The 17558-nt window shown below is 43.3% G+C and overlaps 1 protein-coding gene across 2 annotated transcripts in view; it reads left to right on the forward strand.

Moving 5' to 3' along the window:
- The window catches only part of LOC122799715 (fibroblast growth factor receptor 1), a 749414-nt gene that overhangs the window by 513074 nt on the left and 218782 nt on the right, over positions 1-17558 (forward strand). For both annotated transcript variants that reach the window (XM_044068959.1, XM_044068968.1), the window contains exon 8: positions 16492-16602. In XM_044068959.1, coding sequence (XP_043924894.1) covers positions 16492-16602 — 111 coding nt within the window. The remainder of the gene's footprint in view (positions 1-16491; positions 16603-17558) is intronic.

Consider the following 17558-nt stretch of genomic DNA (forward strand, 5'->3'; position numbering starts at 1 on the left):
CTTTAGCTCCAGCCTCCTAACCATAGCTTTGGGAGTCTACCCAAATGTAATGACTGCAACAGTGAAACACGCAGAACATAGTACAGTTGTGTACACATATCATAAATGTAGATGTTAGTGTATTCACTGTTGCAGTCCAGGTTACCCACCCGCCATCCCCCCTTTTTCTTCTGATGGTACCTATCTTTTCTTCTCTGATTTATACAACCTATGTGGTGTATTTGCTGGTGGATGAAGGTAAAGTTTATATTGCTGCATGTTATTTTATATATAGTTTGACCCCCCCCCCCTTTTTTTGGGGGCACCTGACATCTGGGGCAAGAAAAACTAAAGAAAATGGCGTCTGCTGCTACTTTTATACCCCTGACGACCTGACGTCAGGGAAGGGGTGACGACAGCCGACGCAGGACCCAAGACTTTGGAATTCAGGCCGACTGAGGGCAGCCTGCCAGCAGGATTACCCAAATGTAATGACTGCAACAGTGAATACACTCTAACATCTACATTTATGCTAAGTGTACACAACTGTACTTTTTTCCACTCCTAACACACCTTATCCCAAAGGTCAGAAGGGTGGAAAGATGTGGTTTCGGAAGTCCCAGGGACCCTTGCGTGACACACGTGGTGATGTTTTCCCCCAGGGGCAGTGGGGGAAACAACAACAATGGCAGACACTGCCCTCGTGGCAGAGGGGAGAAACTTTCTCTGCCAAACCCTTTCAGCATCCCTGACTGGTTGCCCGACTGCTCACCTCTGGAGGCAGTCGGGGGGAAGACTCCCCTGTACCCAAAAGCCTGGCAAAATATAACAATAGACAAATGAGTGTTATCTATCATATCCGGAGGTTACAAAATCCCCTTTCATCAACCCCCTCTAAAGTCAAATCCATCCCAGATGTCCCACCCAATCTAAGGGATCAAGCAGTTATTCAAGTTTCAAAACTGCTAGAAAAGAGAGCCAGTCAGGAAGTCCCCGCAGACCAACTAGGATCCGGAACTTACTCAAGATACATTTATACTACCAAAAAAGACGGGAGACTGGAGACCAATACTGGATCTCAGCAGATTGAACAAATCTGTACAAAAAGAAAAGTTCTGGATGGTAACACTGCAGTCCATTCTCCCCTTTCTGGGTCAGGACAACTGTGTGTGCTCCATAAATCTTCAGGATGCGTGCTACCATATCAAAATGGAAAGACGCTCCAGGAGATTTCTTCGCTTCCGGGTAAAGGCCAGTCATCAGTTCAGAGCTCTGCCCTTTCGTCTCACCACAGCCCCCAGTGTTTTCACCAAATATATGGCAGTAGTCACAGCTCACCTGAGACGTCAAGGATTCCAGGTGTTTCCCTATCTAGATGACTGGCTCCTAACTGCTACCACCAGGCATCAACTCTTAGAGGCACGGGATTATACCACATCAACCTGCACCCAAGTAGGCATTACAGTATATTTTGAAAAATCTGCCTTGTTGCCCTGTCAATCTGTTACATATATAGGAGCAGAATTAAACACAAAACAGATGTTTGCAAGGTTACCTCAGGAAAGAGTTTTCTCTCTGCCAACAAGTGTCATTTCTCATGCAGAGCAGAAAGATCCAAGTCCGACATGTCCTGCAAGTTCTAGGCTCCATGGCAGCTGCCATTCTTGTTCCATTAGCGGGTTACCACATGAGTCCTTCAGTGGCTTCTCTTCACGCAGTGGTCCTTCCAGGAACTACCCATGTCTCACATGATCCTGATTACAGAAACATGCAAAAGACACCTCTCTTGGTGGATGGTCTCCCCACTGGTGACTCAGGGCAGACCTTTCATTCAACCCCCTCCGATAGCCACAGTGACCACAGATGCCTCCCTGATAGGGTGGGGGGGCATTATCTAGGCAGGACAGTCCGAGGCATGTAGCAACCTCGAGTGCCATCTGCATATCAATGTCCTAGAGATGGGAGCGGTGCTCCTCGCGTTGCAAGCTCTTCAAGACTCTCTCCCTTCCAGGAGTATTGCGATCCAAACAGACAGTCAGTTGTGTGATACATCAACAAGCAGGGTGGGACCAGGTCCTACCCCTTGTGTCGAGAAGCCTTCAGGCTATGGCAATGGGCGATTTCCTCCCAACATTTTCTGACAGCAACGCACATCCCTGGGAAATCCAACGTAATAGCGGACAGGCTCAGCAGGGCTATCCTCATGCCTCACAAGTGGTCTCTGAATCGGGAAGTTGCGGACCTTATCTTCCACAAATGGGGCCAGCCTTGCTGCGATCTATTTGCCACCCCCCTCAACAACAAATGCAGCAGCTACTTCTCCCTGCTTCCTCCTCCAGGTCAAACTCCCAGGGACGCTGTAGTCCACGATTGGCCTCAGGGACTCCTTTATGCATTTCTCCCTTTTCCCCTAATTCCAAGATTCATACAGAAAGCAAAATCGTTGGGTTGCAAAATGATCCTCATTGCCCCCTATTGGCCTCGACTGATATGGTTTCTGTTCTGCACCTTCACCTTCTAGACCAGCCTTGGGTTCTGGACCCAGTGCCAGATCTGTTGATTCATCAGTCAGGCAGGTTACACCAATCCCTTCAAATGCTCAAGCTCACAGCTTGTTTCTCCACGTCCTACCTTAGCCAGGCTTCCAAGCATCTCCCCAGCAGTTCGTGATATTATTGTTTCCTCCCATAAGTCAAGTACGAGAAAGACATATGCTAGCAAATGGAAAAGATTTTCTTACTGGGCAGAATCTAGAAACCTAGATCGCTTTTCAGCCCCAGTCCATCAGATTCTAGAATTTCTAGCAGAGCTTTTTCAGTCAGGTGCTGCTACCATCAGGTTACAACTAGCCGCCATATCTAATTTTCATATTGGAATTCTTAATTCTAGCATAATGTCTCATAAGCTCTGCAAAGTATTCATGAGAGAAACATCTCTACTTAGACCCCCAGTGAGGGATCCACCTCCTCCTTGGGATCTCAATTTAGTTTTGACTTCTTTGATTCTTCCTCCCTTTGAACCAGCAGCTTCATGTCCCTTAAAATTTCTTTCTTGGAAAACACTTTTTCTGGTTGCTATTACCTCACCTAGACGTGTTTCAGAACTCCAAGCACTCTGTGTTCGTCCTCCATATGTGGTGTTTCACAAAGAGTTTCTATGAGAACCAACCCATCCTTCATACCAAAAGTCTGTTCAGAAAACAATTTAAATCAATCTATTGATCTCCCAATCTTCTTTCCCAATTATAGCAACAAGGCAGAATACAGTCTTCACCAACTGGATGTGCACAGACAATTACGTTTTTACCTCCATAGGACCAAAGAGCTAAGAAAGTCAGACCAATTATTTCCTATGCTCACAATAAGTAAGGCCTTCCAGTTTCTAAGATGACCTTATTAAAATGGTTATCTGACACCATTGCCTTTATCAGTTAAGACATAAACATCTACCAGCAAAACCGAAATTTCTACTAGAGCATTAGCCAGTTCTGTAGCCTTTCGGTGGTCTAAATTGCCCATAGACTCAGTTTGTGCAGCTGCCACTTGGGCAAACCCTCATACTTTTATCTCTCATTACAAAGTGGATATGGTCTCCCGGAGCAGGGTTTCCTTTGGTTCCACTGTTCTGAAGAGTCTGTTCCAATGAGCCACCCGGGGTCTTTAAGTGCTAGGGACGCTGTCCCAAACAGCAAGAATGAAGGCGAGATGGGACAACTTACCATAAAGAAGTTATGTACCTACCATAACGCTCCATGTTAGTTGTCCATCTCAACTTCCTTCTTGCGTCCGTTCCCCCCCTCCTTCCCCCTTCCTGGAGGATTGAGAGGAGTTCACTATGGTTTCACTGGCTATTTCCTTTTCTTGGTTTACATGCCAGGTAATTTTATGACAGTTTATTCTAATCTGTTATTATGGTAAATCAGTTTTAGGTTACTTTATATGTCTAGTGTGCGCTATCACAAATGAGATCTGGGTAGCTGACGCTGGGCATTCCGGGAAAAGGGTTAGCCTCGAGCCAGTAAATAGCTCTCGTGCTATAGAAGTAGGCCGAGTTGGCTCCGAACCCAAACAGCAAGGAGGGCGATATGGACAACGAACATGGAACGTTATGGTAGGTACATAACTTCTTTTTCTGATGGCCATAACATCAGCCAGAAGAGTTTCAGAACTTCAAGCTTCATCTTCTAAGCCTCCCTATTTAGTTTTTCATAAGGATAGGGTGTCCTTAAGAACCAGTCCTCTCTTTCTTCCTAAGGTAGTGTCAGGATCTAACATTAATCAAATTATTAACCTCTCTGTATTCTTTCCAAATTTTTCAAAGTTGAATACATTTTGCACTTATTAGATGTTCACAGACAGTTGCGCTTCTATCTACACAGATCAGAGAAATTTAGGAAACCAGATCAATTTGTATACTTTTCAGAAACCAAAAAATCAAAAGTCAAAAAACTATCATTAAGACCACACACACACAAAAAAGCACAGCTGAATGAAATTACGTTCCTCCAAGTGAATGTACAACAGAAACAAATACACATTTAACAACAGTGACAGAGACAACCGAGGCACAGAATCCATGAAGCCTCCTCAACCATGCACAATTCCATGGGCTACACCATCCCCTTCAAACACACCACCACCAGTCTCCACCACACTGTCACCATCTCTAACTCTGACACCAGCAACATCTCAAGTCTGGTGCCTCCAACACCACAGACCAAAATAAAAATAAATTTACTCGCACCTGACATACAAAGTCAGGCCATCACCTAAATCACTGAATACAGTGCAACTGCCATTACCCGAATGCCCCAACAGCCACAGCCAGTCCAGTGATCTATCCACCATCCTCACAACCCGTACTGTTACTGGCTCCATCTCGGACACCTATAGCAGTGTTCCAAATCCAGTCTGATTCCTCTGACCCTCATCCTTACAATGAACATGGCAGACAAAAATCTGGCTTCTGCCCTAAGCATTCAGTTCAACCCTGAGGCCACTGTAGGCCCAAACTACCACTAATCAGTCCATTTCTCAATAAATCAAAACATGAACACCACTGCAGTCCTCTACATACTCGACCAGGTCAAGAACGAAACACCAGCAGGACCGCACATTGACAATTTACACAGATTAAACATAATACCTTTAACATAAATTTAACAAGAATACACAAAATGGACCTCTGGAGCCGGAGAGGCTGCTGCCACACAGGGTGCCGCTATCTACCATATCTAACATGACCAGATTGTGTCAGCCAGTTTCAAAAGTAACGTTATCAAAATGCATTTCCTTTGTCTTTAAAAAGTTTGGTCTGGTGTTGCCAAAGCCTTTGAGCCCATTCAAACCAGGTCCATGGCAGCCTCAACTTTTTTTATCCAGGTCTTCCATAGACGATATTGTGCAGCTGCAACTTAGGCTAATCCTCACACCTTTCTTACTCATTACAAAATAGGATCTGATCTCAAGGGTAAGAGCAGCCGTCACCTCAATAGTACTCAGTAATATCCTTCTTTAGAGTCCACCCGGGATTCGGGTAGCTGGGGACTGTGTCCCATATGTTGAGGAATAATTGAAAATTGTCATTAGATAAGGAATTTATGTACGCTCCATGGTGTTCTGTCAGTGTTGTCCATTTTCATTCTTCCTCAACTCTGCTTCCTCCAGCCCCTACTCTCATCCTTCTGTTTGAGCTTCAGATAGCGACTTTCCATATTAAAGTTAAAATTTCATTACATCATACAATAAGAAGCTCCAAATAGGATCTGGAGAATGAGGAGGACTACAGCGTTGTGGGTAAAGGAGGAGCTAGAGAGCTTGTATCCACGAGCTGTGAAACAGCAGCCAAGTTGTATCTGATGATTGGATCTGTGCCCGTATGATGAGGAAGAATGAAAATGGACAACACAAATGGAACATTATGGTGAGTACATAACTTCTTTTTCCGATTAATTCCGAAAGTATAACGAATGTTTTTGTCTGCAACTTCTAGTGAGTAAAAATTACTTTAAACAATGTAGATTCTTCTGTACAAGTCACTACTCATTGTTTACAATGTGTGGATGATTCATTAGGTACTTCAAGGGCTTTGACAACTTGTACTGTGTTGTGAGTTTTGCTGTACTGCATTCGTAGAACTTCCCAGGTGGTGGTGGTGGTGGTGATTTTTAAAATTCTCCTTTGGTTAGAGGTTGTTTTTGGTCTGTCTGTTGCAGATGTGATCAAAAAATTGGATGAGAGGGGTAAGTTGACTCAGATTTTTTTCAACCCCCCCCCCCCTTCCAAATTTTCTAGGAATTCTCTTACCCCTCATCCAGTTTGCAGATGTTCTTCATCTCACATTGCTGCAGTCCTAACACTTGGGGGTAGTCCGCTGTCCCAGTCGGCCCGAATACCAAAGTATAAGGTTGAGTTCGGTCAAGGCGCATTTGACTGACATCAGGACGTCAGGGTACAAATGCGCATGACCGACGTCATATCCTCAGTCTTTTTTGCCGCATGGTCCGATGCAGAAGCAGTATTGCGAGTGCAGGTTGGCGTTCTGAAATTTTCTGAAGTCGGAGTTTCAGACCGAATCAAAGTTGGCTAAGTACCCGTTAGAATATTTTGGTTTTCTTGCCTCAGTGTTTAACCGGATGTCAGAAAAAGTGAATAACTGTATTTCTTGTGGGAAACAGATACCTCATAGAGATTACCATACATTGTGTATACCTTGTTTAGGGCCTGAGCACGACGTTGTTGGCTGTCGCTCTTGTGCTAGATTTAACAAACGCACTATTAAGAGAAGATTAGATTGTGCCAGGTTAGTTTTTGGGAAGCGTTGTAATTACAACATGCCGACGGATGCTCCGGCCGCCTGCCTAAAAAGCGCAAAGACAAAGCAGTGAAGCCTAGGGTGGAAGAACCGTCTGTCCCGGACGTCGGTTCTTTAGAGGCTCAGTGGAGCCGGTGGTTCTACCAGAAGTTCCTCTGGATTCTCAGGAGACTTTACTGTTACAAGATGTGTCCTCTCAGGAGGTAGGCCAGGCTGAAGGGGCTTCTCAGGTAGCTGTTCTCCCTCCCTTTCTAAGGTGGTTAGGCCCTCCTTCTGTTTCCAAGGCTCCTTCTAGAGGCCGGCCAGGGTTAACTTCAGTGGGGTCTCCCCTAGTTCTTCAGGGTCTCTGCCTAAGAAACATATGCTTAACCTGGCAGAAGATTTGATTACTATGCTTAGAGGCTCTTCAGCTCCCCCTGATAAGAGGCCTAGGGTGGAACCTGAGCTTGAGAGTTTTGAGCAGTGTTCGAGGCTTCTGAGTCTTGGCTGAAGACTTGCAGGAGTATCCTCCTTATTCTGATTCTGATGTTAATGACTCTACACCTTCGGCTTCTCCTCCTGAGGATTTTTCTTTTTCAGAGACTCTTCATTCCATGAGGGAGCATTTTAAATGGGAAGGTCAAGATTTCTCTGATTCTAGGAAAAGGCTTAGGGAATTTTGTTTCTACCCCAGCATAGGCCTTTAGCTATACCTCCTGTTCTGGATGTGGTAGAGGATGTTTTTGCAGAGGCTTCCCTGAACCCTGATTCTTTGCCTCCTGCCCCAGTTAAACGGACAGGTATTATAGGGTGCCTGAAGCTCATAAGTATCTTTTAAGAGTCCTAGGGCAGACCCAGAAACTGTTTCTCAGGGCCCTAAAGGTGTTAAGGCTTCTGTTGTTAAAAATCCTGTTCCTTCTGATAGAGGCAAGGGCTTTGGATAGATGGGGGAAAAAGGTGTGTACTTCTTCCACTTTAGCCATGAGGGCTTTGAATTGCCAGTTTCACATGTTGAAATACCAAAATTATCTCCTTTCACAATTGAAGTCTAAGGTGGATGCTCTGGCGGAAGGTATTGAGTGTAAAGAGTTGCAGGATTTGGTTCATGTTTCTGAACAGGTGGGTAAGCATTCCTTGCAATGTGGTTTTGATGCTGTACAGGCCTCTTCGAGGGTGGCAGCCACTGGTTCTGTTCTTCGCAGGCACGCCTGGCTGAGGGATCAGAATTTAGCTGAACATGTAAAGACAAGGATTTTAGATGCTCCTTTACAATCTGATGTGTTATTTGGTGCCTGTGGAAGCAGTTTTAAAGAAAATGGAGGACAAGGCTAAGTCTATGCAGACTGTTAAAGATTTTTGCAGGTTCAGCCTCCAAAGTTTAGTAGAAATTGGCCTACTAAGGGGTGGACTTATCCTTCTTATGATTCTCAGTCTAGGGGTAGATCTAGGGGTGGTAGGGGCAGAGCTCAAGGTTCTTTTAGGCCTAGAACAGGCAGTTCGCCTGCCCAGTCTTCTGGTGAGGGCAGGGGTCAGTCCTTTCGTAAGCAGACCCAATGACTTGCCTTTTCAGCTGCCAGAGCCTTCTCGCCTAGCAGCACCTTTGGGAGGAAGGCTGGCACTTTTCAAAGAAAATTGGAGTGTTATTACCCAAGACAGATGGGTATTGGATATCGCTCACCACGGTTACAGGTTTTATTTCTATACCTTGCCTCCTTTCAAAGGCATGCCAGACATTCCTCCTATACAAAGAAAAGAGGCTCACAAGCAAATTTCTCTGTTGCTCCAGATAGGGGCCATTCAGCCGGTTCCTGTGCCAGAAAGGGGCCTAGGATTTTATTCTCGCCTGTTCCTAGTACCAAAAAGGGGAACACGTGGAGACCAATTTTGGATTTGTCTATCCTCAACACTTATTTGGACATTCCCAAGTTCAAAATGTTGGCGTTACAACAGCTTTTACCTCTGCTGGGCAAAGATCACTGGATGGTAACTTTAGATCTCAAGGAGGCTTACCTTCATGTGCCTATCAGACTCAGTTGCAGGAAGTATCTGCGTTTCGAGCTGGAAATTCACATTATCAGTTCTCTGCATTGCCCTTTGGCTTATCTACTGCCCAGAGTATTCACAAAAGTTCTGGCTCCAGTTGTAGCTTTTTCAGGCTAAAAGGAATACAAATCTATCCTTACTTGGACGACTGTCTGATTCTGGCTCAAGAAAAGGACGAGCTTCTTCAGCATCTGGAATATGTGATAGCAGTGCTAAGATGCCTGGGGTATTCTGTGAACGAAATAAAGTCCAGTCTAGTACCCTCTCAAGACATGTGCTTTCTGGGTGTGAGACTGAATACAGCAGCCCAGATGGCCTTTTAACCCCGGACAAACAAAAGAGTCTATCCCTTTACTTCCATCAACTATCTCATCAGTCCGTGCTGACTGCAAGGACAGTCCTTCAAGCATTAGGGTTCATGGCATCTTGTATTCTGGTGCTTCCCAATGCCAAACTGCATATGAGGAAGCTGCAATGGTATCTAAAAATGTATGGACACAGCACTGCCAGGATTTGGACACTGTCATTCCAATAATACCTTGCATTCAAAAGGAATTTTTGTGGTGGGCTCAGGAATGTCACCTAAACAAGGACTCTCTGTGACCCGGCCAGAGGCGAGTCAGATTCTAACGACAGATGCCTCAGACATAGCTTGGGAGCTCATCTGAATGGAAAGTGGATACAGGACAAGTGGCCTGCCAGACTACAGCATCTACATATCAACATGAAGGAGATGTTAGCAGTCCAGTTTGCATTAATGGCTTTCAAGGAGTTACTTCTTCCTGGGCAGGTGTTGATTCTAACAGACAACACAACTGTCATGTGGTACATCAACAAGCAAGGGGAACACATTCTTATCCTCTATGCAGGCAAGCAATGATTTTGTGGGAGACTGCGCTCAGCTTGCAGCTAAATCTACAGGCAAGGTTTCTGCCAGGAGCACAGAACTCCTTAGCAGATGTGTTAAGCAGGCAAATCATGGATCCCCACGAGTGGAAACTGGATCTTCATGTATTTCGACAATTGACAGTGTCCTGGGAACTCCAGACATAGGTCTGTTCGCTTCTCCACTAAACCACCAGCTGCCAAAGTTTTGCACAAAGGTTTCATCACACAGCTTGGAAAGTGGATGCTCTTTCGTTCAGTTGGGAAAATCTTCATGTGTATGCCTTTCCACCTCTGCCTCTCCTCCCAAAGGTACTCCTAAAGGTCAGACAAGACAAGCCAAGGATGATTTTGATAGCTCCAGATTGGCCTCGGCAACACTGGTACCCATTACTGAGGAATCTGGTAAGGAAGCCTCCATGGCCTTTACCTTTAATTCCACACCTTTTGTCTCAGAGGGACGGTCATCTTCTCAATGTCAAGCTTCACTCTCTTCATCTAACAGCCTGGCATATTCTGTTTTGAACCACAGCAGGTCTCAACTTCCTCAACAAGTTTTGAATGTGATTATGGAAGCCAGAAGACCTAGTACAGCGTAAAGTGTATGCAGAAAAATGGAAGAGATTTTTATTTTGGAGTGCAGCAAAGGATTTGGATGTTTCTGAGCCTAATTTGAGTGTGGCTCTTCAATATCTTACTGAGTTATTGGACAAAGGTTTGTCTTTCTCTTCCATTAAGATTCATGCTGCAGCAATTTCAGCTCACTATGATTGTGACCCACCATTGTTTTCTCATCCTTTGTTCAAGCAATTTCTTAGAGGGGCAAAGAATATAAGACCCATTCCCAGCGCTCCAATTACTGCTTGGGACCTCAATTTTGTGTTGGAGAAACTTACTCTACAACCTTTTGAGCCTGCGGCTACTGCTGAATTGAAATACTTGTCATGGAAGACTGCTTTTTTGTTGGCCATTACTTCTGCAAGAAGTGTTTCTGAATTGCAGGCCCTTATGGCGGTTGAGCCTTTTTTGATTTTTCATAAGGATAGGGTATCATTACGTACTAATCCTTCATTTATGCCTAAGGTGGTTTCTAGTGTGGCTTTAAACCAAACTATTCATTTGCCTACTTTTTATGCAGATCCCCAAAATAAGGGGGAAAAGATTTTGCACACTTTAGATGTACACAGGCAGTTGCGTTATTATTTAAGCAGGACTAGGGATTTTAGGCAGTCTCAGCAGTTGTTTGTTTCTTTTGCTTTGAGTTCCCAGGGCAAGCCTGTGTCAAAACAAACTATATCTAAGTGGATTGGGTTTTGCATTGCATTCTGTTATTCCCATCATGGCAAGGAGATTCCAGCTGGGATTAGGCCTCATTCCACGAGGGCTACTGCCACTTCAACAGCATTTCTAAGGGGGGTGGCAACTAAGGATATTTTGGAGGCAGCTACTTGGAGTTCAGTGCATACTTTCTCCAAGCATTACCACCTTCCTCTCTATTCTAAATCCAGGGCTGGTTTTACCACTGCTGTGTTGCAGGGCATTTTGGCAGCTCCTGCTTCATTATAGTTTAGCCATCCTCCCTTACCTCTGCTTTGGGATTCTACCCAAGTGTTAGGACTGCAGCAATGTGAGATGAAAAACATAGTACAGTTTTGTACCTACCATAAATGTAGATGTTCGAAGATCCACATTGCTGCAGTCAATTTACTCCTCCTTCCCCTCTGTGTTTAGGGGTGGTTGTGTGGGTGGGGTTCTATTTTTGAAAATTTGTATATATTGTACATATATTAGGTACAGGAGTGTTTGGTGTTTTTTTTTTTTGGTTTTGGCCTTATCCTTTTAGGGTCTTCTGACATCTGGGGCAAGAAAAGACTGAGGATATGACGTCGGTCATGCGCATTTGTACCCTGACGTCCTGATGTCAGTCAAATGCGCCTTGACCGACGTCAACCTTATACTTTGGTATTCGGGCCGACTGGGACAGCGGACTACCCCAAGTGTTAGGACTGCAGCAATGTGGATCTTCGAACATCTACATTTATGGTAGGTACAAAACTGTACTTTTCCAAAATGCAGGTAAATAGATGTTTAAGAAAAAATTACAAGGGGTTCCAAAAGAAATTCAGCAACCACCCCAAAACCAAGAGCAGGCCAACAAGTCAGAACAACTGTTTCAAGGACTTTGTCCATCCACCCCCCCCCATTCCTGGCAGTCCCTTATCCATTCCAGAAAGTCTGAATCTATACTTTTCTTTGTGAAAACAGCAGTTTCATATGTGTGGATTCCAAAGCTTATTCATCCAAGGTTACCAATTGCAGTGGGAAGAAGTTCCTCCTTTCCAGGGGGGGTAATCCCTCCTCCACCAGACCAGAATTTCCACCTGTCCATCACATGATGTCATAGGGAGCGGTAGAACCACTTCCTCCTTCCCAGGTGGGAAAGGGTTTCTTAATTGAAGGATTTTTTTAATGTCAAAGATAAAAAAAAATGCTTGGAAACTAGTTCTGGATCTTTCTTTCCTAAATCTTTTTGTGGTAGTGCCCAAGTTCACATTGCTGTCCCTTCACAACCTGTTATGCCTTCTTCCTCATTCGTTTCCTAGTAACTCTAAATTTAAAAGATGTTTACCACATCCATGTTTGTCCAGACTTCTGTACGTCTGCATCACATTATCATTTCTCTACCTTATTTACTCTTTGTATATCTGCTGCACCAAGAGTGTTCACAAGTGTCTAATTCCATTTGTAGCTCATTGCAGCCTACGGGCTATCCAAATTCTTTCCATATTGGACGATTTGCTTATTTGCAGAGTCTCTTTCATAGTGTTAGGAATCTCTCACTTGGGTGAGAAATCTCTTAAGCTGAGATTCCAGGAAAACATTCAAGTATTTTTTGACTGCCTCACATAGGATTGTGTTACTGGGATGTAAGCTAGACACTTCAGTTCAGTTTTTCTTCTACAGGGAAAAAATAGATCTATACCTAGATCTAGTTCTAAGGTTTTTTTACTCCTCCTTTGGTCACTGTAATGGAATACTTCAGGAGTTGGAGTCTCATGGTATTTGATTCTCATGATACCTCTAGCTAGAATCCACATGAGAAATATGTAATGGTATCTGAAGTCTCTCTGGTCCCATCACCAACATCCTTTGTCCTTTCTAGTCCTAGTGCTGAGGATTGTCAGCAGGGAAATTATTTGGTGGAGACAGCAAATATACTTAAATCCAGGTCTCATTTTTAGCTCCCTGTTTCAGTCACCACAGACACCTTGGACTTTGCTTATGGAGCAGTTTCAGAAGGGGACAAAAGTGCATGGTGCATAGGACACTAAGGACGGTTGCAAGGTCGTTACTGTAAAAGAGATGCTTTCCCTGATTTGAGGCACTCAAGTCTCTGAATCATCTTTGGTGCCCGGGATGACTTCAGGTTGTCAACAGAAAACGTGGTACATCAAGAAGAAAGGGGGAACAAAGTCATACCCCCTTTGCAGACTCTCACAACTGGAAACTAGATCAGTGGGTCTTCCAAGATTTGATCCATGTGTGGGGTGTTCCTCAGGTAAACCTATTTCCCTCCTCTCTGAGCAATCATCTGGCGAGGTTCTGCTCCAGGACTCTGTAAGAAGGCCTGGAAAACAGATGCATTTTCTCTTGGACAGGAATGTTTCTGTACGTTTTTCTACTTGTATCTAGAGTACTTCTGAAGATTCATAAGGAATTCCCTAAGATCATTGTGGTGACTCCCTTCTGGCCCAGCAGCAGTGGTTCTCCCTTAATTTGGAAATGACCAGGGACAATTACCACAAGCTTCCTCACAGACTGGATGTACTCTCAAAAAATTAGGAGTGTTTGATACACCCTGACCCCCAGTCAATCTCAGTTGACTGCCTGGATGATAGGGTCTTTATTTCCTTTAGGCGACTTTACTGAGGATGTGCAACATGTTATTGAGGCAAGAAAGCCTGCTATTAGAAAATTCTGTATTAACAAATGGAAACTGCTTTCTTGTTGGTGCCAGCAACATGATCAGTACTCGTTCAGAGATGGTTCTGTGATTTTACAATATTGGTGCAAGTTACTATCTTGTGGCCTTTCTTACTCCATCAAGGTTCATTTATTGGCCATTTCAACTTCTCTGCCCTGGATCCTCCTCTTTCATAGGTTCATAGGTTAGTACTAGGCTAACTGCCCTTGCGAGTCATTTTAAGCCTAGCCAATTATCCCCTGTGAGATTCAAACTCTGTACCTTGTGTTTGTAAGGCAAACACCTTAACCATTAGACCACCTTCCCAACCCCTTCAATTCATTCTTTTGTTAAAATGTTTTTGAATGGGCTTTGTATAAGAGGCCTCTTAAGAAAAACAGTGGCTCCTCCTTGGGGTCTTAATTCTGTGTTAGAAAAGCCAGCACTTGTTTCTGTCTGATGTGGGGTTCTTAGCATGGAAAAAAGTTTTACTGATTGCTCAGACCTCTGCAAGAAGGGTGTTGAGTTGCAAGTTCTTATGGTGAGTCAACCCTACTTGATTTTTCCACAGGGACAGCATTTTTTTGTGAACTAATCCTTTTATGCCTAAAGTGGTGTCTGTTTACTTTAAGCCAAACTCCATCTCTCTCTCTTCTTTCCTGAATCTAAAATGAGGGAGGAAGGATACTTCATACTTTAGGTGTCCCCAGACAACTCGGGTGCTATCTTGACAGTACTAAATCTTTCATATCTTTGGATCAGTTCATTTTCTGTGAGGGTTAAGATGAAGGGACAGTGCGTGTCAAATCAGACTGTTTCTGAATGGTTGTCTAAGGCTATTACCTTTTGTTATACTCACCACTACAGAACTGTTCCAGCCAGGGTCAAGTCCCACTCTACCATAGCCATGGCTTCATCTATGGCTTTTTGGAAATGGATGGCTTTTAAAAGCATTCTAGAAGCAGCAACTTAGTCCTTTGTACATACTTTTACAAAGCACTGTAAGCTTGATTCCTTCCCTAGGTGTAGATCAGGCTTTGCTAGGACCATTGTCCAAGTGCTCCTGGACTGTTCCCCTTTCACCATTGTAAGCTGTCATAATCTACCCATATAGCTTAGGCTACTGCAGCAGTGACTGATATGAAGAACGTGTAAAACTCCACTGCCAATCATGAGCAGACAGGTGATCCGCTGTGGCGACCCCTAACTGGGAAAAGCCGGAAGTAGTAGTAGTACAGTTGTGTTAAGTAAACTTACCATAAGTAGCTAGATGTTTGAAAGATCACTGCTGCAGTTAGCAGCTCCCTCCCTCCTTCCCTTTTGTTTTCTGGTGTAGTGTTTTGGCAAGGGTGTGAACTTTTATTTTTTTGTTCCTAGTGTTTCCCTTCAGGGCTCAGCCTCTTACTCTGTTAGCATGAAAACTCTGAAGGACTTGACGCCCAAACCTGTGTTAATCAGCTTAGCTCAGGCTGATTGTTCAGGCTCATGGAAGGGTGCCTTAAATGTTGGAGCCAGGCAGTATGTTACATCCCTGTAGGGTATAACCCCATATAGCTTAGGCTACTGCAACAATGCTCATTCGAGTATCTTCTGCTATGGTAAGTTTACTTACACAACTGTGTTTTCCTTGTTCCAGGTCACTGCATAGGAATTTGCCAGACTGGTGCTTATCGTATTTGCTGTAACAATTAGTAATCAGTTGGAATACACTGATGCTAAAAAAATATATTTTTAATTTTCCTGCGAATATTTTGTTTTTCAAGTAGTGTTTTGACAAAAGATATTCTTATCCCACGGGTCTTCATAATGCTTGCTGCATTTAATTGCATGGTTTTCCTGTACTACTTTTTTTGGATGGGCTTAGCAGTATGAAAGACAAGGGCAGAATAATACTGAGCTGTCATAACATCAGAGTCAAGTACAGCAGTGCTTCTGATCTTTGACAAACCCTGCAGCAACATCTAAAAAAGCAGTGATTTCTACTAATGATAAAAGGTTGCCATTTTCTAAGAGTATCGTATTATTGGGGGGGGGGGATCACGTACCCAGCATCTGACTTCCAGTTGCTGGGCTTTGGATTACTTCCTTTTGTTATGGTTAACACTGTTTTGCAGTAGCAGATGTGCCAGAGGTCATACAAACATGCACAGAAGAGCTGCTCTTCCAGTAAAGAATTCTGAGGAAGTAATTGAGCTGCAGAGTAAAGCTCAATTTGATTCACAGTGAAACTTGACAGCACATCATTCTGTTGTGCATACCCTCATCTTCCTCCCCACCCCATCTCTTGTTTTAATAGCAAGTTAATAATTCACTTAAGTTACAGTAAACATTTATCAAAAGTTTTTATGAAGACCCAGACTTTTATACCCTCTCCAAGTATGAATTCTGAAGTATGTCAAAGTGTGACTTTATCTAGAAGAAAATTGCAGTCTACACACTGAATTAAAATTGCAAAGAGGACATTCTGTAATGTTAAGTTGTGTTCTAACTGATGCCAATGGGACTATATAGAGCTGTATTCACCATATATTGTAGATACTAAAGCCACTGCTAAACGCACACACAGCTACACTGTATTGTTTTAAAGCGTCTGTCTTTTGTTGCTCAGACTGCTTTATCTTCCACTACTTATAATCGAAGCTTGACCAGGACTGTAACTGGTAAAATCTTTTTTGGTTTCTTCCTTCTTTTGCACATCTCTGTAGTGCTGTAAATCTTTGTAAAGGGCTTCTTTAGTGTGCTGTGAAGCAGATTCATAAGGTAAAGTTGGAAATGATCAGCTTTCTTTATCAGCATTTAAATACATTTTTCTTTACTGTCCATTACAGCTGATGCTACGGACAAAGATCTGTCTGACCTGATTTCTGAGATGATGATGATGAAAATGATTGGGAAGCATAAAAACATTATCAACTTGCTTGGGGCTTGCACACAGGATGGTAAGTTTAATTTCCATTTTGCTGACCTTAAATGCTTTTAATAAGTAATTGCACAAAGAGTTGATAAAACTCAATTACTGCATAAAAAGTACAGAATTATGCTTACAGCAGATATGTATATATAATGTATACAATCTAAACAAACTGTAAAGCTACTAAGCAAAATTTGAATCATTTGTAACTTTGGGTAACCTTGCATCAAATGTCAAGACGTTTTGAGATTTTTTAGTCATTGTGCTGTCTGTATTTGCATCCTGTTTAAACAAGTCTTACAGGCACAATGTTGAGGATGATGTCACAACTGAGAATTAAATCTAATGTTACATACAGGGGTACTTTGAAGGTGTACATAAACAAATTGATTTGTAGTAGTGTGGTCCTAGTCTTCAGTGAAACACTGACACACACACACACACACACACACACGTGTGTGTGTGTGTGTGTGTGTATATATATATATATATATATATATATATATATATATTACCTCAAGAGTGTTGAGTTCTTCACCTGACATTATTCAGTAGTGTCACTGTACAGCATTTCTTCAAATTGTTGAAGGGCTTGGGGAAGTGTGGAAAAATGTTTGACTGAAGAATGCAGTTCCTTTAGCACACTTCTCAAAGTCCAGTGAACATCCGAGTCAGGTATGTAAGAAATGCAGAACAGAAGGGTTAAAAATGGAACAAAGGGAAGGAACCCTGGCTGAGATGCAGACAACCAGGATTCAATTAGCAGCCCCAGAACTAGAGGACAAACCTGTATTTGTGGGTACGTGACTTGACTTAATAGGGTGGGAGTTAGGGTGTATATGCCTCCTGATGCATGCGGTTTGATCTCCCTGGTGGAGAGCAGATAGGCCACCACTTGTGCCAAGTTTGAAGGAGCAGGACTGCTTGGAGAGAATACTCCATGTTAAGTTGTCCATCTCGTCTTTGTTCTTGCTGTTTGGTTCG

Source organism: Protopterus annectens, chromosome 1.part0, assembly GCF_019279795.1.
Source record: "Protopterus annectens isolate FY-2018-M chromosome 1.part0, PAN1.0, whole genome shotgun sequence".
In the NCBI taxonomy this organism is placed as follows: domain Eukaryota; kingdom Metazoa; phylum Chordata; order Ceratodontiformes; family Protopteridae; genus Protopterus; species Protopterus annectens.